The sequence below is a fragment of the Mastigoproctus giganteus genome, chromosome 1, assembly GCF_048544385.1.
Source record: "Mastigoproctus giganteus isolate SK-2022 chromosome 1, ASM4854438v1, whole genome shotgun sequence".
In the NCBI taxonomy this organism is placed as follows: Eukaryota; Metazoa; Arthropoda; class Arachnida; order Uropygi; family Thelyphonidae; genus Mastigoproctus; species Mastigoproctus giganteus.
Window position 1 is genome coordinate 168,172,024 of NC_143575.1, and position 26,603 is coordinate 168,198,626.

The window sequence follows — 26,603 nt, forward strand, 5'->3', positions numbered from 1 at the left end:
CCTCTATAAAAATATTCTTAAGTCAGTGGATTCTCTTACATGTGATTCTGTAAGTGATGCTGCAATTCTTCAGCAACTTATGATGCTGAAGGTTCCACTTGTAAAATCACAGCCACTGTTGTAGTGTTCTTCCCAACACCCAAGTGCACAGTATTTATTCTTTGAATGCTAGTTGTAGGATCTGCTTCAATTAAACTGAAGCTATTCTCTGCTAACTTCACTAAAGAAAGTCAAGAAACTGGCAGTGAGAATATTTTCATGTATAAGCAACATGGCACTTCATAACGTGCCATGACTATGTATGTACTGAATAGGAATTAAGTTCCAATAACTTACTATGAATTAAATGTTATCTATAAACTCTCAACTTAGTGATACCTGCAATGCATCTAAAGCAGATAGCATTATTACATTACTTATTTCTCAACTATAACTGTCTTCAATGTGCCACACAATGACTATGGACACTAACATTTTTGCATCAGAAAGTGGAATGCACTACTGTTTTCTTATATAACAAATACAGCAAATTACTTTAGTATGGTATCTGTCCCAGTATTTTGGATTTTATGCACCCTTTATAATTTAAAGCAAATCACTATTTTAACATTACAATGCAACACAGAAAGTGAGTGGAGATAAATAAATTGCCAGTCATATGATACTTGACTTTATTTCAACCGTATACATTAATAAGCCTTCATTTGCTGAGATGCAGACAGAAAGAAAATTCCTTGATCCTCTTTTCTGAACTCTAGATTTGTAATTTCCGTTACTCATTTCAAATAAAAAAGAATGATTTGGGCCACAAAACAAATACAATATGGAATAACTTCACACACATGATTTTTACATTTGCCAATACAAAAAAAAAAAAAATCTCTAGTGTTGGAACAATGTAGTTATAAGTACCTATCCTTAAGCATGTATTCCATATACCACCCATGCACCTGTGGAACTACGTGAGCCGTGAACCTGCTATTATTTAATTGTGTTGCAACTAAAAATGTACTGTTGAGAAAGGAGGCAGATGCCTCTGAAAGCTTCGGTATCCGGTATTTTAAGTGTTTTAAAGTATTTTAACATATTATGTCACTTTTTTTTGTATTATATATTTTATTGTAAATAGTTTTAATTGTAAATATCTATACATTTATTTTGCAGTATTTAAGGTAAATTATTATTTTAATACAACACGGTTGGCGTATCAATATAATTGCTTATGAATTTCTTGAATTGCTTGTGAATATGAATTCTCCCAACCTCATAGGTCTATTTGAAGAAAAAGAAGATCCATATTCAGTAGAGCTTCAATAATCTGAACTCAACATGATTTAGTTGGGAGGGGGGGGGGGTTACTCAGTTCTGCCCTTGTAAATTTTGTAATATGTCACTATTTAATGCTGCAGGTGTAAAAATTTTATAAATGCCCCAAGCAGATTTAAACTAAATGTTAATTACAGATAAAGTTGCAAGCCTGCAATATCACAACTTCGATTTTTCTGCTGTGCTCAGTTTTAATGAGGTAGCATAACAGCTGACTTGACTTCATTCTGTAAAAATAAAGATATAATTACAATTAATATTCATATACGTGGTTTAAGTTAATGACTCCAAAAGTTTAAAATTCTCAATAAATATTAAATTTTATTTTAAATGACATTAAAAATGCTGGTAATGAGTTGTTGTAAGAAGGGTTATTCAAATGTTTATCACCTTATGTAGAAATGACAAAAATTTGAATGTAATTTTGTATGATCCTTTCTATCAAAAAATGAAAAAATACATTCAACTTATTATATTTTGCTTGAGAATGTCTTGAACTTAGTTTTTTCTTTTTTCATATAATGAACAAAGATGACTGAAATACTGCAGAAGGGTTTAACACTAAAGAAATCCATATTATACATACAAGGGTATGTATAATATGGATTTCTACAATGGTGTGTTGTGTGTGTTATGCTGAAAAAATGGCAGCAGAATTTAAATGGGTGGGTGGAGGGGAATCAAAGAAACTGCATCACCCCTTAAAATTGTAATTGTTGTCTGAATAACCTAAGTATATGGCAATATTTCTTACAGATTGCATCAGATAAGATTGACACGCATAGGTGATGACTTAATACTGTATCAGCTGTTACTTTCAGCTATATAAGCACACTCTGCAAGAGTTGAAGTCATTCCTTGCTTGTCAGGATGGCGAGTTAAGTGCAGTTGACGCCACGAAGAAAGATTGCTATTGTTGCTTTACATGAGGAAGGATGTTCTTCCTATTATATTGCTTACAGAATGTCTTGTAATCAGTCGACAGCGAGTAGATTTCTTTCCAAACTCAAGAATACTGGTTCTGCTGATAGGAAAAAAGGAACCAGATGCAAACCTATGCCAAAACAGGACCGTGTTTTGATGCACTTATGCCTTAAACTGTAAAGCTTCTTTGTCTGAGCTGAAAAGAGAATGAGAAGAACATACAGGAGTGGTAGCAAGTCCAGTAACAGTCAGAAGATGCCTCTTCAAAAATGGACTTGTAGCCCGTCATCCTAAGAAGCCCCTCCTCGCACAAAAAATGAAAAGGCTTGATTAATTTGGTGTAAGGAACATGTCAAATGGACCCCGAGCAGTGGAAGTCAGTTATTTTCTCAGACAAGAAGAAATTCAACCTGCATGGCTCTGATGGGAGACAAAAGATTCGCTGTAGACGTGGTAAAGAATACCATCCAGACTGTATGGTGTCTACAGCGAAGTTCCCTATCAGCCAAATGATATGGGGGTGCATTTTGTATCAGAGTAGGTCACCTGCAGTTTATAAAAAGTTCCGTAAATGCCAATGGATACCTGGCTATATTGGAAGGAAAATTGCTGCCAACCATTAGAGATCACTTCAACCTGCCAAGTAACTGCATCTTTCAGTACAACTTTCTCCTTGTCATTGGGCAAAAAGTGTAAGTAGGCACTTCTGTAGTTACTTTAGCTTCATTTCTGCATTATAGGTTCGACAGTAATGTGTTTACATTTGTTATAGGTGAAAAAATGGTTGGAAGAACGGTCCATTACAACTCTTAGCTGGCCAGGAAACAGCCCAGACTTGAATCCTATAGAGAACCGTTGGCATCATGTGGAATCTGCAGTTGCCAGAAAGAAATCAAAGACCCTTCGTGAACTTCAGGAAGCCATAATTCTTGTTTGGAACCACGAACTATCAGTTGATTATCTTCAGAAATTGATCTTGTCAATGCCTTGACGGTGTGCTGCCATCATCAGGGCCAGAGGCAGTTCAACTAAATATTAGTTTGCACCTGGTGAACTTTTCATTTTGTTTTCCATTTAAAAGGATAAACTGAAGCAAATTGAGGGCTTCTTGTAACATTACAGCCATAATTGTCATGTTTACCAAAACTGTTGTATAAAGGTTGCAAATGCAGATTTTGGAATATTTTGAGAGCACCTGTCAAATATTACTTAACTTTTCCTTAACTATTAATAAATATCTTTTGTTTATATTTCTATTAGTGATGCGAGTCATTAATGTAACATACCATCATGAAAAAGGGTTAGAAATGTGAAATTCCTAGGTGATGCACTTTCTTTGAACAAAAGTGTAATTCCTATTTCAGAATCTTTGTCCCCTTTCGTATGAGATTCCTATAGTTTGTACTGTACTGTTTCTTGGATTAATTTCATACGAAAGGAGAAACATTCCGACATAAGAATTATATTTATTAGTTTCTGCAAAATGGGTCCCACAACCTTTGACATGATAAAAAAAAAAAAAAAAAAGTAGTCTGGGAACTTCCTCAGAACTGCTAGTGTGTTATGAAGCAGTTCCTGAAAACTCTTTGGGCACAATCTGTAACTATGAATGAGAAATGGGTCCAACACTTATTAGTCTGAGCAGTCCAAACAATGGAAGCATCTAAGTTTACTGTCTCCAAAGAAGGCAAAAACAGTTCCAGTGGCTGCAAAAATGATGGCAGCACTCTTTTGGAATTTCAAAAGAATAATAATGGTGGGCTATATTCATATTGTAACAGTTTTATTTCAATGAAGAGATTTTATCAAATCACTAAGAAAAGAAATGCTGACAAAAGGTGTTTTGTTTGACAAAGGCATCCCTCCCTATATGAAACCTCAAACACCAAAAGGCATAGAAATTACAGTACTTAGTACCATGCACGGGTTAAAAGTTGAGAAGATGAAAGAAGATACTTGTTAACATCAAGATTCGAATTTTTGTGAATTGTAATTTACAGGCAGGTTGGTCTAGAAAAACATAAGTTGGTTCTGTTAGTTTTAAGTTGAACAGTAAATGGATGTTCACTGGTTGGAGCACGTGATTGGACTAGTTTGAAAGATATGGGGAGGGATTATAAAAGCTCAGAAGAACAGTGCCCATGGAAGTATCTACAGAAAAGGCATGCAGCAGAAACAGAATCATCATCTATGAGATAGATGACTTTGTAAGAGATGGGACATTAATTAGCCTAACTGCCCACATTTGAATGGTTCCCTCTCATATGCTAGCAATAACAACAATTGCAATGTATCATGTGGTTACAAACAGCTGCCACACCTACCTAATTCACCAGATCTGGTGAATAAGGTAGGTGTGGCATCAGACTGCTTTTTGTTTAACAAACTTAAATTTCACCATAATACAAAATTTAAATATAAATGAAGAATTATATAAAATGTGGAATCATTTTTGTCATAACTTTGATAACTGCACTGTAGCATTACTGGTACAAGTGTGTGAAGCTCTGAGGAGATTAATGAAAAATAATGCACAACCACTAGTGTGAGTCCATTACTTAATAGAGAGGCTGTGAGGTTTTCAACACCCTCTTGCAGTTGAATACTTGATCATACAGGCATGCTGAAATTAAGTGAAGTAGAAAAACATTCAAGTCTTTAAAAAAAAGAAAAAGAAAAAAAAAGAGCTTCACTCATTTATTGGAAATCAAAGATGTGAGAAACTTTGAAGTGTCTATTTTGTTGATAATTGTGGCTATTAGTAAACAAATCATTCCTGTTGACTAATGCTCATAAGGTGGAATGCATACTTGGCAAAGGTTGTGGATATGTTCCTTGAGAATCTTAGAAAAATTAACAGTGGGGATTAATCTTTTTTAAGACTACTGTAAAACTTGAACTTGTTCAGCAACAGTCCTACTCTCTACTATTTGTATTATTTTCTTTCATAGAAATGAGAACTGAAATATGAGAAGTATTTGAAAATAAAATACATGTAAAATAATATATATAAATAAAAGTCAAAACCAGTAATTTTAAGAAGCCATGTAGTAATAATTCTTCTTTGAAGGGATTGTCTGGAAATGACCGTCAAATCAAGAAGTAGGTTACCAAATTCAAAAAAGGGATATTAAAGTCCCTAAAGATTGCTGAATTGGTTTAAAATAGTAAAGGCAATTAAAAAGTTAAATGGGAAAGAAACAAGTTAGTAAATGTACACAGTGTTTTACATTTATATTTCTTAAATTAATCAATTTTTTTCTTTTTCTTTCATTAATTGAAGTGAAAAGTAAACAATACTTATCTTGTCACCAATTAATTACTAATTGAATTAATAATGCATGAATATAACTGTTTTCACTGAACATACTTCCCAAAATAATGGGATTAGTATTTAATCCCATTTAACCAAAATGGCATCAGTATTTAATCCCATTTTGTAATAGACAGTTTGTGAAATGCACCATGTATTTCAAACAGGCTGTGTGATTTAATAAATTAAACAATCACAGTATACTGTGTGAATGATTTTTAATGCAGTTTACTTATATCTTCCTAGATTTTACTAACAACTGAAATATAATATTTAATGAGCCTGCTTTGATTAATATAATAAACAAATAGTAATAATTCATGATTTTTGTATTTTGTAAATTGATAAAAAGAAAAAAAAAAAAAAAAAAAAAAGTAAAAAGCAATGACTTATGTACGAACCAACATAATATCCAGTGCTTCAGCTATAATATAACAAAAGAAATTTGGCAATAATAATTGCCAAATTTTGTTCTAGAAGAGCCAAATATAAAATTTCATGAAATTTCATCTACTGTGAATTGTTAGTTAGTTATTTGGTTTTTAGGAGCATTAGCAACTAAGGCCATATTGCTCCGGGATATGCGGTGGTCATTCCCTGACCTTTCCGCATCCTCCGTATTTGGTGGTGACGGGCTCAAACCCCGGTCTAATCAAGAAGCGTGTGCTACGCACTGCTGCTCCTTCCCACCTGGCTACGGAGGCGCCTACACTGTGAGTTGTGTTATTACATGCAGATAGATGGACAAAGAAGTAATAATTGCTGGATTTCTATTGGGGGAAAATCTTGTCAAAAGCGTCAAATAAAAAATTTCATGAAATTCATCCACTGGGAGTTGAGTTATTACACGTGGATAGACAGACATGGTGAAGTCAATAGGCACTTTATGCAAATATGTTAATGCACCTAAAATAAAAAGGGAGAACTGTAATATCACAAAATCTGCCTAGGTTCAAACATTATTTTTGCTTGTGCCAAAATTTCATAAAATTAAAGGCCAAAATGTAATGGGAACTCTCCAGTGGAATCACCTTTCTGCATGATTGGGTGTGAGTACTCATGGAGACACTCAGTGATTCACATTATGGAATTGTCACAACACTATTCTCTTTGGGGATTATTGTTTCATCTACCGAAAAAACAACCAACCACTCTGTGTCAAATTATGATGCTTGTGTGGCTGAGGAGTAGTAAAAGGCCCAAGATTGGGTTCTATATAAAAAGTTTAGAGAAGAAGAGGGAATACTGCATCATGTTTAGCACAACTAGAGATGACTATGCTGAATAAAAGTTCAGCAATTTCCAGACTTTCATTTTTTCTATGATAGGTCAGAAACATTTATCTTCGTATCTATTAGTTCCTTCAGTGCTGAGGTAGGGTTTTTTTTTTTTTTTTTTTAAGAGTTATGCCAAATTCTTTATGCTATATTTAAAAAAAAAATTCAGACCTTATTTATGAAATAATGTTTTTTTTTTTTTTTTTTTTTTTAAACCAGAAGTTGCCAGAAGTAAAGATTTAAAATATGTAAAAAAGAATAATTTTGCTAAAAAAAAAAATTAATTCATTAAATAATAAAAGATCAAAATATTGAATGATGCACTCCCTATTTTTAAATGCAGCATTCATCCCTATTTCTCAAATTTTAAACAAATGAGTATTTTTTCTGAGGCGTCTTTTTAAAATGCCAATTCCTCTCCTTCAAAACATATTTTACTCAGCAGTTAGAATAGATATTACAATCCTTAATCAAAAACATACAATTGTCAAAATAAGTATAACCAAGCATAGTACTGAATGGGTTAACTAATGCCAAGCATAAAACTCACATTAAAATAGAACTAAATACCCCTTTAGTTATTACTTTGCCCCAAAAAGGGCATATATGAGCTATGTTATTAAACAATGGTGCCAGTCTGGTTATGTAAGAGAGACTTGAATTTCCTTGTGAACCCACTAGATTTGGTGAGCCTTTGAAAAGTACCATGTATGTGTCTAAAGTTGTAAAAATAGCAGCAGCAATTATACAGTTATGTCAGAAGGAGCAGAACATTAACCATTTTTAAGAATGATCTAGTGGTATAAAAAATGACTGTTCAAGTCAAAAAAATTCAGAGGAAAAGTATGAGACAACAATTCAAGTATAGCAGTGTTTGCTCCCTTTTCAACATCCTTTAAAAAGTGTAACTAAACAAGAACTGCACATAAAAGATATGAACTATTTTTCATACATTTGAAAATATTTTAAATGTATAATGTTTCCCACCTGGTTATTTTTCAAAATCTGGCTCCAATTTTTAGATGCAATTTTTGGTATGGAGCTAAGCAAAATCTGTGTGGCTTTAGATGAATTACTCTTCAAGTTGTTCAATACAATATCCACATTAACCTGAAGGAGAGAAAAACAAATTATTCTGAAACAGCAATGTCCTCATTACGAATATGAATCAAGAGTGCTTCTTCCCAGATTCTGAAAACTCAATGCAAATAACAGATTATTTACAAACAAAGTCAAAATGACAGGTTTTTATTGTTTACAATTACAATGTCAGCTTAATAAAGAATGTCGTTTTTCATGAACCGTACTTCTTGCTCTTTCTAGCTGAGCTGCAGACTTTAAGACCAAACCATGCTGCATCACACACATGCAGTGTGATCTTGGCGATCAGTTAAGTTTTGTCTGTTTAGTTTTGCCTAAGTAACAACAGATGTTAAATGCAAAGAACAGTATGCTGCTCTCAAATTTTATTTCCATCTCAAGGAAATATCAACTGAAACATATGAAATGTTAAGAGGCTTATGGCAAATTTACACTTCAATTTAGCACAGCTCACAGGTCATTTAGAATGTTTAAAGATGGACATGATTCAATCACAAAAATCAGCATTCCTGGCACTCCAAACATATGTCACCACAGAAACCACAAACACTGTTTCTGTAATCGTGAGAGAAGATAGTCATAAAGGCAACTGGCAGAGACGTTGAGAATGGGAAGCATACATGGTATTCTCCATGAACATTTGCTCCTGACACGTGTTTGTACACCATGTTCCAAGACTACTCACACCTGAGCAACTGCAAGTTCACAATGGAGGTTTGTCTAGAGCTGCAACAGAAGGTTACCAAAGATAGTAGCAAAGTTTTGCACAAGGTGATTATGGCAGAGAGACACTGTCATAATTTTGACCCAGAGAGTAAACAACAAAGCTCTGTTTGGAAGTCTACACCATTGCCTACACTGAAAAAAGCAAAAAGTTGTGGCCAACTTTTTTTTTTAACATTCGAGGAATGGTTTAATAGCATGTTGAGCCACATCATATGACTGTTACAGGACCATACTACACCATCTATACTGCACAATTTGCAGATCATATTTGCCACAAATGACCACAACTGCAAATAAGTGGGTGGATGCTGCATCACGACAATGTGAGACCTCACCATGCTCATACTGTCATCAAGTACTTAGCCAGCAATGCCAAAGCATTCCTCAGCTGCCCTACAACTCTGACCTTGCACCCTATAATTCTCTCTCTCTCTCTCTCTCTCTCTCTCTCTCTCTCTCTCTCTCTCTCTCTCTCTCTCTCTCTTTCCCCAAAGTTAAAGGAGCTATGAGGAAAATATTTCCAGTCATCAGAACAAGTTTTAAAGAGAGTGGAGGCGATTCTCATAAATGTAAGAGTGGCTTCCACCATGTTTTTGAAGAAATGTTGGAGTAAGCACATTTCATCAAATGGGAGCTACTTTGAAAAGGACCATCACAATATGGATGATTAATAAAGGTATGTTCTGAAAGAAAAAAAAAAAATTATGATCATTCTTTATTGAACAGCCATTGTACCTACAAAGCAGCTAAGAAAACAAAGTGCCAGTGTGATCAATGGCTGATTTATCTGGGGGGGGGACTGAAAACCCCCGTTGCCTAAATGTTAGACTGAAGGACACAAATTTTAGCAAAAATAAATTTTTTTTTTCTCATTTACACAACCTCTTTAAATTATATAACTTGCCATATGCTGATCTCATTGTTAATTAAGAGTAAATTTAATTGTATAAAGATAAAAATGATAGAAAACACATCCAGTCTCATCGAGCAATTGTTACACTCTGAGCTATAGAATATTATCAGGTATGTACGAAGTCCTAATATATTCAAAAATATTTCTCTAATGTTTTTGAATATATAACAGCATTTCCTACTATGTGTTAGTAATTTTGATTTATAGCAATTATGGCAAATTACACAGTAATTTAGGCATGTCTATTGGAGATGATGCACAAACACAGGATAAACACCTAACAGTAACTGCATTAAATTAACAAATAAGATGTTTTACAAACTCACAAATAACACTATAAATTATAATTTATTTAATGTCACTTTACAACACATTAAACAAACCAGAAATATTTGTATAAAGGGCTAAAGTTTGCAGACTAAAGAAAAAGATCACAAGTTAACAAACATATTTGACACAAAAAGGTTATAGGATTGTAGTGCCCACCTGAGTATCGTATGTTGTAATGATCCTATCAGAGAAGATACTAGTAACTGATCACTGTCCTGATGAAGCTAAATTTTGAGTTTAGTGGTGTTCCTCATACTGAAGAAAAAAATTTTGCTGTTTCTAACAGTAAAATAACTTAAAATTCCTGCAGCATCAGATGGCCTGGCTGGATGGGTTAACTGTATTAGTTCTGGTTAAATAGCCTGCTGGATTTTTGTACTGGCACCTGGGACATCAGGGGTGCTTCTGCACAAGACACTGGTTTTGAGCACATGCACCAGTTCATTGTTTATTAGAGGCTCTTTGGACTGATAGAAATGGGAATAACCCTAATTAAAATGTCCCGAACTAGTTTCTTTAGCATATGACAATTCCTTTGTAGTATTCCTACATTTCCAATGTCTGGTTTTCTGTTAGAGTCACACATCATTTTTGTGTTTCTAGATGCATTTGATCAGCTTCTTTTGGGATTAGTAAGTTTATTTTGTGTTTTTTGGTATCAAACAGCACAAGATAAAAACCACATTCTCAGCATCCAGAACATCTGACAACTCCTCGAGTCCCTCACCATTATGGTGGTGTGTGTGTGGGGGGGGGATAAAGTAGTGTATCAAATTGAATGTGTTTATGTGGGACCGAGTTAAAGAAAGAAACAAAAATGATGTGTGACTTAGTAAAGTTAAGTCAGATCCTGCCTTGCATTCAGTAAATGCCAGGCACTGTTAGAACTTTAGCATTAGCATATGATGCAAGATACAAGAAAGCAAGCTTATATAGCAGCAGCAATAAAAAAAAAAAAAAAAACCTTCCTGTTTCACCCATCCATTCCAAACACTTGTCTCGTTCAGCTTTGAATTTGTTTAAGCTGTCAAATTCCACAACAACAACAGATGGAAGTTTGTTACAGCAATCAACCACCAGCTAGCTAAAATCAAATTTCTGCACATCTATACTACAACTAACTTCCCTTAATTTGAATTTATGCCCTATCAGGTGCGTAATCTGAGCAAGAGGAAGAATCCCATCAGCACTGAGCCTGCTCAAACCATTCAAGGCCTTATACACCTCAAACAGATCACCTCACAGGTGCCTAGTCTCCAGATGCTGCAATTTGTAGAGCTTAAGATTTTTTTGGTAACAGCAACCCTTCGTTCCACTCACTAATCTCATAGCCCTTCTCTGTACTCGTTCCAGTAGCTCAACATCTTTCCTAAAATTACACCTCCAGACCTGTATGCAGTACTCAAGGTGTGGCCTGACCATTGCCTTATACAAGGGGATAATCACCTTATCCCTGCTAGCAAAATTTCTATATATCAGGGGTGAAAAGAATCCCATCAGCACTGAGCCTGCTCAAACCATTCAAGGCCTTATACACCTCAAACAGATCACCTCACAGGTGCCTAGTCTCCAGATGCTGCAATTTGTAGAACTTAAGATTTTTTTGGTAACAGCAACCCTTCGTTCCACTCACTAATCTCATAGCCCTTCTCTGTACTCGTTCCAGTAGCTCAACATCTTTCCTAAAATTACACCTCCAGACCTGTATGCAGTACTCAAGGTGTGGCCTGACCATTGCCTTATACAAGGGGATAATCACCTTATCCCTGCTAGCAAAATTTCTATATATCAGGGGTGGCCAACGAGTCGATCGTGGCTTTAATTTCGGTCAATCATGATGAATTTTAAATATACAGTCATCCCTACTACCAAAATTTTATATTGCGCAGTGGGTTTCGCTACCTGCATGTTATTTTTTATATTTTTTTTTTCGCAAAGCTTCAAAAATAGGAATGAAGATCAGATTTTGAAAATTTATTTATTTATTTTATTTTTTTTTGCATGATTGAAGGTTTCATTGAAGGAGAAACACATTTCATCATAATAAAGTAAAATCCCACAGAATTCCAGCTGTCGGTATTATTGCAAATGCAATAAGATTGAGTTTACTACCCATTTATAATTAGATTGCACTAACAGAAAAGCCCAATAAACCGGAAAGTGCAAATTGTTTTTGTTTTATGGTCATGACCTCCAGAAATAGCTTTAGAGAAATATCACACAGGCATTCAAAACTGATTCTTATAATAGCATAACCAAACAGAGTAATAAACGGTGGTGTGTTTGTCTAGTTATTTTGGAAACAACTTCCTCATTTCGGAATCCCCTTCATGAATTATTCTAAGTTATCTGTTCAGACAGAATATTTTTCCAGTTCGTGCAACTTAGTGTTTTAATCAGTAAGAATTGCTTTTGATGGTTTAATAACTGGACAGTACTTATGTTAATTTTATACCTTTTGATTTAAAATGAATACTATGAAAAAGAGTAAAACGTATCATTTTCATCAAGAGTGGGAACTAGAATACTTTTTGTAATGGTGAAAGAAAAATGTTGCTGTTTGATTTGCAATGCTTCCGTGGCTATACCCAAAAAAGGAAATTTAGAAAGGCACTTCAACGCACTCCATGGTAAATACCAATTGGATTTTCCGCCGAATAGCGACCTTAGAAAAAATAAATTAGAACTTAAAATCCAGATTATTTGTGCAACAAAATTTCTTCATGACACCTAATTTACAATCTAAAGCAGTAACTGTAGCAGTATTTAAAGTAAGTAATCTTCTTGCAAAAAAATGCATATCATTTTCTGATGGTCAATTCAAAGATGAATTTTGAGAAATAACAGATTCTCTTTTTGAAAATTTTAAGAACAAAAATGAAATTAAAAGTGCCCTTCAAGATGTGCAATTATCTCAAAATACTGTGATGCAATACATCGAAAAAATGAGTAAAAATGTGAGCGAACAACTGCGTGTTAATATTGCTAATTGTGTGTCCTTTTTTTTACAACTGGATGAATCTACAGATGTCAGTGATACAGCTCAGTTGCTCATTTTTATTCATATGGTTTTCGATGATTCTGCCACTAGAGAAGAACTGCTGGGTATGGTTTCGTTAAAAGAAAGAACTAGGTCTTGATATCTTTAACTCATTCAAACATTTTATTGAAAAAATTAATTACCACTATTTAAGCTCGTATCAGTAGCAACAGATGGAGCTAAAGCGATGACTGGGCATCTTAACGGATTCATCGCATTGTGCCAAAAGGATGATAAATTCCCAGATTTTTCGAGTTACCACTGTATCATCCACCAACAAGTGTTAGCCAGCAAAAGATTAAATACTAAAAGTGTTATGGACATCGCTTTCAAAATCGTGAATTCCATCAGAGGATAATCTCTTCAAAGGAGACTTTTCAAAATGCAACTTGAAGAAAAAGAACCAGATCTGATATTACACACAGTTGTGAGGTGGCTGAGTCGGAGTAAGTTTCTACAGAGATTTCGAAATTTGTTGATCAAAGGGGAGATGATTATCATCAGCTACAAGATATGGATTGGTTGTGTGATCTGGCTTTTTTGGCAGATTTTACTAGTAAATTAAGTGATCTGAATTTGGAATTAGAGGAAAAAATAAAAATGTGGGTGACATGATTAGTAGTATTTCTGCATATAAATATCAATTTTTGGCAATAGCTAAGGATCTCAAAGAAAAAAAACCGACCATTTTACAAATATGCAAGATCATTTGCAAAAATATCCTGTTTTTGAATTTAATAGTGAGAAATGTTTCTGAAATTGAGAATGTTGTGGATGATTTTGAAACCAGATTCAGTGATTTTAAAACAATTGAAGACATTGTTCAATATATATTTCTTATCCATTTAATGTTGACTCAGATAAGAAACAAATTTCAGAAAAAAAAAAAAAAAGCTGCGATTTTTCCCATGAAGAAAATATTATTTGAAAATGAAATTATTACATTGTGAAACGATATCTTCCTAAAAGCCAGATCATCAGAAAAAGAGTTTTGGAAATATGTTTGCTGAGAAAAGTACCCGAATGTAAAAAAATGCAGTGAACTTTTAAATTCCTGTTTTGGTTCCACATATCTATGTGAATCAGCCCTTTCGTATTTGAAACAAACAAAGAATCGCTGTGCTCTTACGGACCTGCATACAAAAGATTCTTTACGGTTGGCCTTATCAGAGTATATCCCCAATTTCGAAAGCTTAACAGATGACATGAAGACACAAACTTCACATAAATTAAAAAACGTCTGAATTTTAAAATTTAAAAGCAACATTTTTCAATATGTGTTGATTAACTTTTTTAACCTTGTGCAATGAAATGTTTGAGATAGTAGATTGCAGCACATTTTGAAAGAAAAAATTAGATCACATCACAAATTAAGCTGGCCACTCCTGCTATATATCATTGACAAGACCCTATTAGCAGGCCATCTGCACTGCTCAGAAAACTACATATCTGACTGCAAAATTACCCTAGTCTTTTTCATTCTCCACTACCTCAAGTATAGTACCACCTCACTCAGGCATGTTACTCTGGGGTTACTGCTATCCACATGCAATACTTTGCATTTGTCAACGCTAAACTTCAGTTGCCACCTCTCAGCCTATCTGTACCAACCTTCATATTGTCTGCAAACTTGGACATTAAGCCTGATATACCTTCATCAATATCACTGATAAATACAAAAACAATGAGCCCAACACGGACTCCTGGGGGACTGCCGTAATAACATTAGTCCATGAAGAGCAGTGTCCATTGATTAACACTGTCTTCTCACACTCAACCATCCTTTTATCCATTGTAGCAACTTGCCCTAAATGCCATACTGCTCCAACTTGTACAGTAGTCTTTCATGCGCAACAGAAGCTTTCCTAAAATCCAACTATATATCAGAATTCTTTTTTGCATCCAGTTCCTTTGTGATCCACATCATAGTATCCAATCAATCTGGTCAGAAAAGACTTCCCTTAACAAATCCATGCTGTGATCTGAACTATACTGCAGTCTTGTCTAGATGATCTTGCAATGCTTCTTTAACCAGTGACTCCTTTATTTTCCCCGGAACAGAAGTTAAACTAGTGGGGTCTGTAATTACACGTGTCACCTCTCGACCCCCCCCCCCTTGTGAATTGTGGACACATTTGCACATCTCAAAAAAAAAAAAAAAAAAAAAAAAAAAAAAAAAACTGAATGCTTCTTTTCCTCTTTTATTCAGCTAAAACAGTACAGCTCTGCTCTCTCATTCAGCCAAAACTGTCATTATTAATCTTTCCTCTTTTATTGTCTCACCTCTCTGAATAAAAGAGCTCTCCTTCCTTCATTCAGCCACAACTGTCATCTCTCTCTCTCTTCATATGAAGCAGATTCTTCAGACATTTTCTCTGGACTTGGTAGGCAGTCTGATTAACCACAATCACTCATTGACTGATTGGCACAATTTTCTCATCCGATGGCTGACTGATTTCTGCAATGACTTCATATGTTACCAGAACACAAAAACAGTCACTATGAGTGTCAAACAAATTGCACAATCAGGTCACACATTTAATAGTCATCTGAATTTATGGATTCTGACTTTTGTTTTGCTGTCTTTGTATACCATTACAAGCAGAAGAACATTTGCAGGATTCTTTATGCCAAGAGCATCAGTAGTAACAAGCTTCGTGATCACAGACACATTAACAAGAGTCAACTGAAATGAATGTTGCCAATGAAGAATATGGATTCTTGTAGTTTTTTTTTTAATTTTATTAAAATCAACTATCTAGCTATCTCTTCCCTTTGCTCCTCTGCTTGAGCTGCATGTAGAAGCCCTCCCTAGTAACCATTACAACTGTATTAACAGAAATTCACTTTTTTTTTTTTTTGAAATACTGGCATTTAGTATTGGCAATTAAAATCAAGAAGTATTACTTGACATCGCAAGGTTAATGCCATGGTTTTAAAAAAAATAATAAATAAAATAAATATTTATTTATTTATACAAAAAATATATATATAAGACAAGACTTCATTCTACTACTGACAAAATCTACTGGGTTGATCATGAAGGCATCTGACTTCATGATTTATTAGTACACTGAACATAAACAGTGGAATCTTAATTTAGTGTTTGTTTATCTGGAGATAGAGGTAATTTTTTGTACCTCAGATAGGGATAATGTGTACAAACAACATATACAGCAACATCTACCCAAAATTGTTTGGGAAACTAGCCCCCTCCTCAGAAAACTGGATACAACATATCTAGTTGTGAGGAGGGGGATAGGGATTAATATGAAAGTGCCAGAAAGTTATTTAAGGAAATCCTACATAAAACAAAAGAACTGTATATGAGGAACACTCCTCTCTAAGCTGGGTGTCAGTGAAGACAATGATGCAGACAGACAATTCTGAAAGTTCATGAAAATAGACCTTTTCAATCCTCCTATATCATATGGCACAGAACCGTACTTTTAGAAGGGCGAAACTTCCCACATTCAAACCACCACAATCTGGCCGAAAACTAAAATTTTATAGAGAAAATCTAATTGGCTGGGTTGCATATGTTTCAATCCAGCCAATTAGATTTTCTACCTTTGTCCAGCCTTGTTTAGCTATCAGAAGATTCAATTTCAGCCTTCACCTACAGCATCAACTTCCCACATAATCTGTTCAGAAAATGGACAAATTGGGTCAACCACCTAAGTATCAGAAAATTTATTTCTCAGACTAAATAGCACATTAGAGCTGATTATGCAGGACAGACGTCATCTCAGATCCACATGTTTTTACCCTTCAATGACATGGTAAAACCCTTTGGTTTGAAAAAAAAAAAAAAAAAAAGATATATATATATATATATATATATATATATTTATATTGAATAATGTTTGAAATAGTTGAAAACAATCTTTGCTAATAAAAAACATAAAATAAAAAAGGTAAGCAAACATCAGGAGACAGCAAAAAGCATATTCCTCTACATGATGCTTGAAATATAAAAATAAATTAGAATTAGAATTAAAAAATAAAAATAATGCCAGCAGCATGGTAAGACAGAAAAGCAAAAATAGTCAAAATTAAACATAACAATCAAACTAACAGGGTGGGAAGAGAAGGGTAACAAGAGTAAAAATATTGCAGCAGAAACTCACCAAGATAATTTAGAACATCTAAATGTAAAGATAATAAAATAACAAATCAATTAAATTTTGAATGCCATTTAAATAGAAATTTAACAGTGCCCCCTCTGATGGGCACCAGATCTAATTCTGTTCTTTGAAACAACCTTCATTAATATATATTTCTTGAAATAACTCCAGAAATTCAAGTCCAACATAAAAAATATCTTGTTTTTTTAATCTTGAATCCACCCATGATAATAAAGTACTACAGGTTCTAATACCATTTGTGATTGACAATAACCAAAAGAGGGGTACAGTATCAAAAGCTACTGAAATCTTAAATATATGATGTCAAAATTATTTTTGTATTCAATTATATCTTCTAATAAATTCACGTTGATCAATTCAATATGATCTTCCAACAAATTCATGCTGCTCTCCACAGCTCACACTTACAGCTCTATAAATGTGACACTTCACTTTTGAGATACCCTTGTGGACAGAAATAGTTACATATCCCTAATATGCAGAGACTTCCACTGAATACAAGGATATGAACTGCAACTACCAGACATTCGTCAATTTCTAAATATAGAAGAACTAGCACACTATAGCATTTTGCCTGGTATATGTCTCCCATTTCTGGAAAATTTATTATGATACAGTTCTGGGATTGTGTTACTGTTTATTATATAAGAATTATAGGATTATAAACTTACTGCATCATGTCCATGGTGCCAACAATCATAGTCTGTTGCCATAACAATGGCTCCATAACAAAGTCCCACTTCTTTTGCTAAAACTACCTGGAGAGAGAGAGAGAGAGAGAGAGAGAGAGAGAGAGAGAGAGAGAGAGAGAGAGAGAGAGAGAGAGAGAGAGAGAGAGAGAGAGAGGAAGGAAAAAAGCACATATGAATTTGTTCTATTTTATTACATACACACTAGTTATAGTAAATTAATTTATAAACCTATAATCTATGAAGATTTATGGCAGTAGTCCAGTTACATAAATTTTTAATATGAATTAAGTAATTCAACAAAGCTTCTTTATATGTAACTTACAACTATAATATGTCAAGTTAAACAAAACTCAGGAAAATTAAACAAAATAAAAAAAAGTAACAGATAACACTTCAGCTATTACTCCAATTTTAAGAATAAAATAGGAATTCTTTCATGTATCTTCCCTGACCAATATTCTTTAAATGACTGTATGAGGTATATTCAAAAAGTTCCTGGAATTTTACTATTAAAAACTTCATTGAGAAAAAAGTTGGGCTTACTAACCTAATCAAGTTTAAAGTACCTCGTTGCTCCGCCGGTATTCTCAAGCTTTGAAACATTGTTTAAAAAACATCACTTTTTAAAAATACATAGGGCTGCTTCGGTGTTTTCTTTAACATCATCCACTGTAGGAAAATGATAACCCAAAAACCACCCCATTTTCAGTTTAGGAAACAGCTAGAAGTTAGACAGTGCAAGGCTGCTTGCTGCATGACTTTTTTTTTGCAGTCAAGAACTGCTGACCTGCCATCACTGTGTGACTAGGCGCTTTAAGGTCATCTTCACCTCACATTTCTCATGCAAATGTCAAAACCTCAATGTAGTAGGCAACAGTAATGCTTCTCTCCCAGTCACAAATTTGTGATAAACTATGCTCTCATCATTGAAAAAAAAAAAAAAAAAGATCAGAATGATTTTGACAATGGATTTTGTTGTACAAGACTTCTGACTGAATCTTCAGACAGTCAAACTTCATAAGTAATCTCAACAACAGTCATTTGCATATCATTTCGCAAGAATTCCTTCACTTTCATGACATTTTCGTTGTTTCACGAGATCTAAGAGCATCCACTGTGAGGTTGTGAGGTTCATCTTCCAGTGTTTCCTGTCCACTTTTAAAACTTATTAAACCACTCAAACTGCTGCTTTCTTCAAAGCATCCTCTCTAACTTTTTGTAATGCTCACAGCATCTTTGTAGCACTCTTCCCAAGTTTAAAGATCTTCATGTTAGCATACTGTTCACTCTGCAACATTCCACAATCAATCAGCTGTGATACTAGAGTGAAGTGGTTGAACCAGTTCCCACTTGTCATGGTGTGTACATATTGATGTGTACTACCAAGGTCAACATCAATATCTCTCTGAAACCTTACAGCTGTAGCACAAATCATTTAAGTACCAGCATGCATCAAAATTAGTGGTAGGGGCTGTCCAGGAAGTGCTAAAGCAATGTTCCAAGGAATCATTAAATTTTAATCAGCATGTAACAGTAATAAAAATCCAAATTATTCTGATCGTGGGGTGGATTTAGCCCCCTACTTGGGACATCCCTGATTAGTGGTAAAGTTAAAACTGCTCACCCAACAACCATAATTCATACACCATCCTTTATGACGAGTGGGATAGGAATTAAAGAAAATATATATGCATCCAGTGGTACATTATAATGAAAACTGCACTTTTTACATTACAAAAGAGATTTTTTGGATGTAAAGCCAGAAACTGAGCAAGAGGGGATAATAGATGAGTGAAAAAAATATATATATAAACAAATTTCAAACAATAAAAAAAATTCAGAGGGTAAATTATATAAATTCTAATTAATAAAACATTTTCAATTCAATAAAAAAAAACCTGAAAATTAAAATAGAGCCAACCTCTTTATAACCACCACCTCCTCTTAATATCCCAGCACATTATAAACAACCTATATCCTCTGATTTCCTAAAAACCTAATGCTATTTTACATTTGTTAAACAACCTTGGGGGGAAAAAAAAATGAAAAGAAAACCTTGAAAAAAACCAACATTTTTTTAAACATTTTATCGCACAGAAAATCTTATATTACATGCCTTCTTAAACACTATATCATATTTCTTTGGTATCTTGCTAAAGGGCACTAAAATGAAATTTAGTTTTGCACCATGAATACAAAAAGGAGGGGGGGGTGAAGAAAAGTAAAAACACTGTTTAATGTTATATCTAACAGAGTAAAACTTATATGCTGTGATATGCAATTGTGTGCATCCCACAGTTTATACAAAGCAGATTGTCAAACCTAATGGCCAATTCATTGGCTTGAAACAACAAAATTTAAATTTTTGAATTTTTTAAAAATATCATTTGAAATTTAACGAGTAAACTAGTTTTGTTTTTAGTAAGAAAGATGGAAAAATTATTTTAGGATGGCGAGCACAGGAGGGTAAAAAAGATGGTGCCTCTGTTCTAAATGTGGAGAGCTGGCAGCTATGCCAGCTCTCCACATTATAAATGCTTTATAATGGTGGGCAACCACAGCTATGCCCAGGGGCAGGCAATCTTTATAAATGGAGGGCCAAATAAAATATCTGTGAGGTACAATATGGGCAAAATTTCTTTTGAGCTTTCTATGATTTTTAAAAAATGGTGTATGATGAAAAAATTTTCATAAACAGTTATGTTATGTTATTTATTGTAATATTATTAATAATTTTATTAATAAGAAACAAAATACAAATTCAAGATAAAATTACAAAAATACAATTATAGTAATAAAATGCAAATAATTCCAGTAACAAAAATTGCAATATTTTAATTTTATAATATTTAATGAGATGTGATACTGTTTATTTTTTATGAGTGAATTGATATCTGGATCAATATTTGTTGTAGCAATGTGCAGAGTATTTTCTAAATTTCCCTCAGAAATTCCATTAATTTGAAAAAATATATAATAAATAGGCCGTTTATTATATATACATATATTTTGAAAACTACTGTGAACCAGAAGTTGGCAATCCCTGCTCTAGTCACATGAAGAAAAAAAAAAAAAAAAACTTCTTTAGGATAATTAGACATACTGATAATACCATACAATATATTATGGTTATCAGCCTTCAAATGTAGAAAACATATATACAGTAATACCCCAATTTACACAGTTCTTGATTTTTTTTCGTTTGGCAACACTGCTGCCCACTATCTTCAAGGTCGTTTTTCATATGCTATCAATATACGGTGCAACGGCAGAGAGTGAGAGCGAAAGATGAACAAAATTCAACTTTACTGCCGCATGAGCTGCACACATATACAAGAATTTGTATTCCAACTGTCATATTTATGTGTGCTTTCGAATCCGTGCTCAACTTTTGTCGGAAATTACACCGTTTTCACGAGAAAAATGGATCGCGTCGGTCGAGCCGTATATCGATGGCATATGGAAAACAACCTTCAGTGTTTCTCTTGTTGTGATACGCATTGGACGTGTTTCGCGCGAACTCAACGAAAGTTAAGATTGTTTTGTTATACGTTTTCTAAACCCTTAAAAAAAAAAACTGTCGTTCAAACGAAGTAAATCTGATAAAGAATTTTGGAAACAATTCAATGTTTTAGATGCCATTGAAGAATCTTGGGATGAAATTCACAAAAAACATTGAATGGTGTCTGGAAGAAACTTTGTCCATTTTTTTTCAAAAACGAGACTAAAACAACGCCACAAACTGATCATGTCGCTCGTGTGATAGAAGAAGTTGTTAATCTTGCCAGGCAATTAGATTTGGGAGTCAATGGTGATGATGTCAACGAGCTGTTGGATTCACATAGTCAGGAGCTGACAATGAATGAGCTCATAGAGATGCGTGAGCAAAACGTCACTGAAGTATCCGACACTTCAGACCCAGTTCCACCAGTTATATTTGTTATTTGGTTTTTTTTTAGGAGCATTAGCAACTAAGGCCATATTGCTCCGGGCATATGCGGTGGTCATTCCCTGACCTTTCCGCATCCTCCGTATTTGGTGGTGACGGGCTCGAACCCCGGTCTAATCAAGAAGCGTGTGCTACGCACTGCTGCTCCTTCACACCTGGCTACGGAGGCGCCAGTTCCACCAGAAAAGCACATGACAATTGAAAGCTTGACAGAAGGTCTCAGCTCAATTGAAAAGGGCTTAAAAATTTTAGAAAACACTCCAACGAAGAACGCATTATAGCTACAAAGGAAGGAATAAAAAAATTATTAGCTTACTACGAAGAAATTCTGCGTGAAAAAAAGAAGGCGCTGTGTCGTCAGACGAATGTTAAATTTTATGAAGCCATCGACATAACTTTTTTACTTAACTCATTTATTTTTTTAATACATATTTTGTATTAAAATGTATAAAGAACTGCAATTTTATTAAATATTTTTCTTCTAAACTAGTGTTTTTGTTAGTCCTTGGTCCCAATTAAATAAAATTTATATGTATTTATATGCAAAGTTGTACCCCGACTTACACAAATTCGACTTAAGCGATTTTCATCAGACCCACCTATCGCGTAACTTCGGGGTATTACTGTACATTTATAAACAATTAAAACATAAATACAGGAGTAATAATAATTCATGTAAACATTTACCTCTGGTACAGTGGTCATCCCAATTACATCTGCACCCCAGTTACGATATAAGTTACTTTCTGCCTTTGTTGAAAATCGTGGTCCTTCAATTACTATTATAGTTCCAAAAGAATGGTACCTGTAGCCTAGTTCTTTAGTCACTTCCATAAATACCTAAAGAAACCAAATTATGAAATTTATATGCAAAAAAAATAAATAAGAAAAAGGAAAAAACAGTAAAGCACACAGTGGTTGCAAAGCACTACTTACCACATGTTGTGGAAACACAACTAGTTATGTAAAATAAAAACATGCCAATCACATAGCAAGCCAAGTAAATAAGTAGGGAAAAAATAAACCAGTACATAGCTACAGCAACAAACGGAATGGGGGGGGATTCGAGATAATGGTGTTGTTGAAGGATGTTCTGAAAATAATTTAGGAAGAATTGCTAATTAATAAAGCATACAATCAATATAAATTCACGAAAATGCCAATTAATACAAATTAGTGACAAATTATACAAATTTTAGGAATCCCATAACACCGCCAGGTCCAAACTATGCCAAAAAACCTGACAAAACTACTAATCAACCCCAATGCATTATATTTGAATAATGGTGGCCATTATGCACCAAACCACTGACAAAGAACACATGAATGGCAGCATGAACATTGAATTAGCATCTCACTTCACTACTAACTGCGCAACATATAAAACAATAAACTTTAATTAATAGGATAATAATAAAAAAATAATAAGTAAGCAAATGGAGAAGAGAAACTGTAAGGCAAACATCAGGAGCATTTCAGTTTTGGCCGGCAATTCAGCTGTTTTTCTCATTAATTACAGTATCTGCTAAAAGCCAATTTAAAAACAACACCTACCAAATGTCGCAAAAAAATAACTAGTATACATGAAGTAAAAATATTCCAGTTGCAGGGCAAGTCACGTAAGTAGGAAAAAAATAAACCAATACATAACTATAGCAACAAAAGAAGGGGGAGAAAAATAAATTAAGATAAGGGTGCTGCAGTTGCATACAGGCGTCCTGTACTTGGCATTCTTAATTACAGTCATAAAAACAGAGCACTGTGTGAATCTGTATTAAGCAGGATAGATTTATCCATAGAACGTAATATAAATAATTTTAACAGACTGGTGTGACCAATGTTTTTGGCTGATTTTAAGACACCATTTCTCTATATAACAATATAAAATGTAGCAGAAACACTTAACAAAACAAACTATTTTAATTAAAACTACTTAAATATTTAACTTCAAATACATAAATTATGCAATAAAACATAAATACACTATGTTGAATAAAATGCAAAGAAAACTTACCTTAAAATTGTGTAACCTTATATACATACTGTATTTATACAGGGCAGTCAAAATCTTGCACCAGTTTTAAAAACTAAAGATATACAAATAACAGAACTATTTAGTAAAAATTATATGAAAGTCTTAAAGTTTTAATTATCACACTTCAACATGGCCACCACCATTGTTGACTGATTCAGGGTCTCCCAAATTGTGGTTTGTCATTAACTGATCCAGTTTCTTTAAAAATTTTCATTTGCCTACTTATTGATTTTTTATGGGGTGCATTTTTTTGATAACGGGTAGCGAACTTTCTTCTCACAACTGTTGATTTAAACTCTATACGCCAAAGCACACAGTTAACTTTTTCTTCAAACGTTGCCATTTTGGGTCATTCAATATCTGAAAATAAGAGAAATTGATAAAATGTAAAATTCAGTACGACCCCTGTATCTGCGGGGGATACGTTCCAAGACCTACTGTGGATGGCTGAAACTGCGGATATAAGCGAACACCTGCTGACCCCTCATACAACATGATTTTTTTGTACATACATATGTATAATAAAGTTTAATTGATAAATTAAACACACAGTAAGACATTACCAACATTAAATACAGTAATAAAGTACAGCAAACTCTCGATTTACCAGGACTGCATTAACTGGGAAGCGGATTAACCAGAACACTTCAAGACTCCAAAATAAAAAAAAAAAAAAAAAAAAACATCAAACAGAAATCAAAATTCAAGTAATAACTAGAATAGGTATAAACAGATATTTTGCAAGTCGTAAATAAGCGACATGAACCAGCGTTATAAGTCGTCATTGGAAGATTAGTTTACCGATTATCTTGCAACCCACGCTGTCTTCACACCTACTGCTAAAAAAAAAACCAAATGTTTAGTTTGATTTAGTATATTGCATCAGTTGTTGTGTTCCATCACACCACAAAAGGACAAATTTTGTTTCATTATTTGTTGGGAATGTCAGATTTTTTTTTTTTTTTTTTTTGTGTTCAGAAATCACGAAAATGATGGTCAAATGTAAGAGTTGTACTTCCAAATTAAACAAAAACTTGAAATTATTCAAAAGCTTGAAAATGGTGCATCCATTAAATCTCTACAGAACCATTATAATGTTGGTGACCAAATCACACATGACATTGTAAAAAATAAAGGGAAGCATCGTATTGGACACACGAGAAGTACATGTAAAGTTTTTTGTTTTTTTCCTGTGGTTAACTGCAGGTAACTGAATCAGCGGATACAGGGGCACAACCGTATAAATACAACAAAAGAAAAATCCGATTTACATGGATGAAATTATTATATAAAAAAAAACTTTAAGACTTGAACTTTCATATAATTTTTGCTAAATGGTTCTATCATTTGTATAACTTTAGTTATTAAAATTTAAAACTGGTGCAGGACTTTATGACCATCCTGTATTATTTATAATAACAGTCCACAGTACTGTTGATTTTCAAATTGCTCACTATTAAATGCAGTGTGAATCTAGCTCAAATCCTGTCTTTTCAGAATGTTCAATTTCGTTTCCAACTAAATTGAATTTCAATTTAGTTTTCTGATAGCTTGTCACCTTCTTATTATTAGCAGACTCACTTGATCTCTTTGAGGTATTTTAAAACAAAGAAAAGTTAAAACTATCAACATGGTAAGCTAAAATCAATCACCCAGAAATAATTAACCCTAGGGGTTCACATCTGGTGAGTATGGGCTTGCACACCCAGGGTTCTGAGCTGCTGGATATCATCATTCTTCTCTTTCTTGGGAAATTTCAAAGGAATTTTTTTTTTTTTGGCTGTTGCGGCATAAGCCTCAGGCTTCCTTGCACCATATAGCTAATAAAAAAAAATAATAATAAGTAAAACAAAACAACTAAATGAAAACACAATTGCTGAGTGATGCTAGCAAGTAGTGAGCAGCTGAAAGCAACTCTTTATCAGGAAACAATATTTCATAAAGGGGTGTTTTATAAACAGCATTTCAGTAAACTTCAGCTAATCAGAATCCCCAAGCTGGCACTCCTTTTTCAATAACACCACCTGGCAGGATGATGTATGAAGTGTATGTTTTTGTAATACATAAGAAATGGTGCAGTGGCTACTTCAATATTTTTCACCTATAGCATGGAATGACAATAGCATTTTACAACTGTGGCAGTATAAAAAGCTACAGAAATTAACAGATGTAAATTACCAATGGGCACAAAAAAATAGTTTTTGGGACAATAAAAGACAACTTTCAAAATTTCCCAAACTAATAAATTAGCTTTGCAGCATTTCCAGTTTAAGCCAGCAATTCAGCTATTTTCTTGTTAATTACAGTATCTGTTAAAAGTCAATTAAAATCGATGAACAAATCTTTAAAGGCAAGTAATATGAATTGCAGTTGACTAAAAGTAAAAAGTGTTTTTTTTTTTTTTTCAACAGGCCCTATTAAGCACCCAAACACCTCTTAATGGGCAACTCCTGGCAAGCAGTTTCAAATGAATAGCATGCTATTCCAGGGCAAAAAGTAACTTTGGGGAGATGGTACCAAAATATACAAAACACTATAGAGAACAAACATTGAGTGAGCCATGGGGGTAGGAACTGCTTATACAATCAAAATGTGCAAATTATCATTGATTAGATCAAGTAAGAAACAAAACCTAATAACTTAAATAAAGCAACAAAAATGGGGGGGGGGAATCAGAATGAATCCATTCAGTGATTTAGAATACAAGCCAATGATTATAAATTTAGTCTCCTTGATGGTGCCATCATCTCCATGGCACCATCAAGTGCCATTATATAAAAAATTTCATTATATAAAAAATCTGTAGCATTTGCATTTCAAACAAAAGAA

The 26,603-nt window shown here is 33.8% G+C and overlaps 1 protein-coding gene across 1 annotated transcript in view; it reads right to left on the reverse strand.

Annotated features, from left to right (window-relative positions):
- Positions 1 to 558: 558 nt before the first annotated feature.
- Positions 559 to 26,603, reverse strand: part of Mtap (Methylthioadenosine phosphorylase) — an 84,304-nt gene continuing 58,259 nt past the window's right edge. The window contains exons 6-9 of the mRNA XM_090382965.1: positions 22,427 to 22,579; positions 17,770 to 17,856; positions 7,828 to 7,950; positions 559 to 1,553 (exon numbers count right to left, since the gene is read on the reverse strand). Coding sequence (XP_090239091.1) covers positions 1,518 to 1,553; positions 7,828 to 7,950; positions 17,770 to 17,856; positions 22,427 to 22,579 — 399 coding nt within the window. The 3' untranslated portion in view covers positions 559 to 1,517. The remainder of the gene's footprint in view (positions 1,554 to 7,827; positions 7,951 to 17,769; positions 17,857 to 22,426; positions 22,580 to 26,603) is intronic.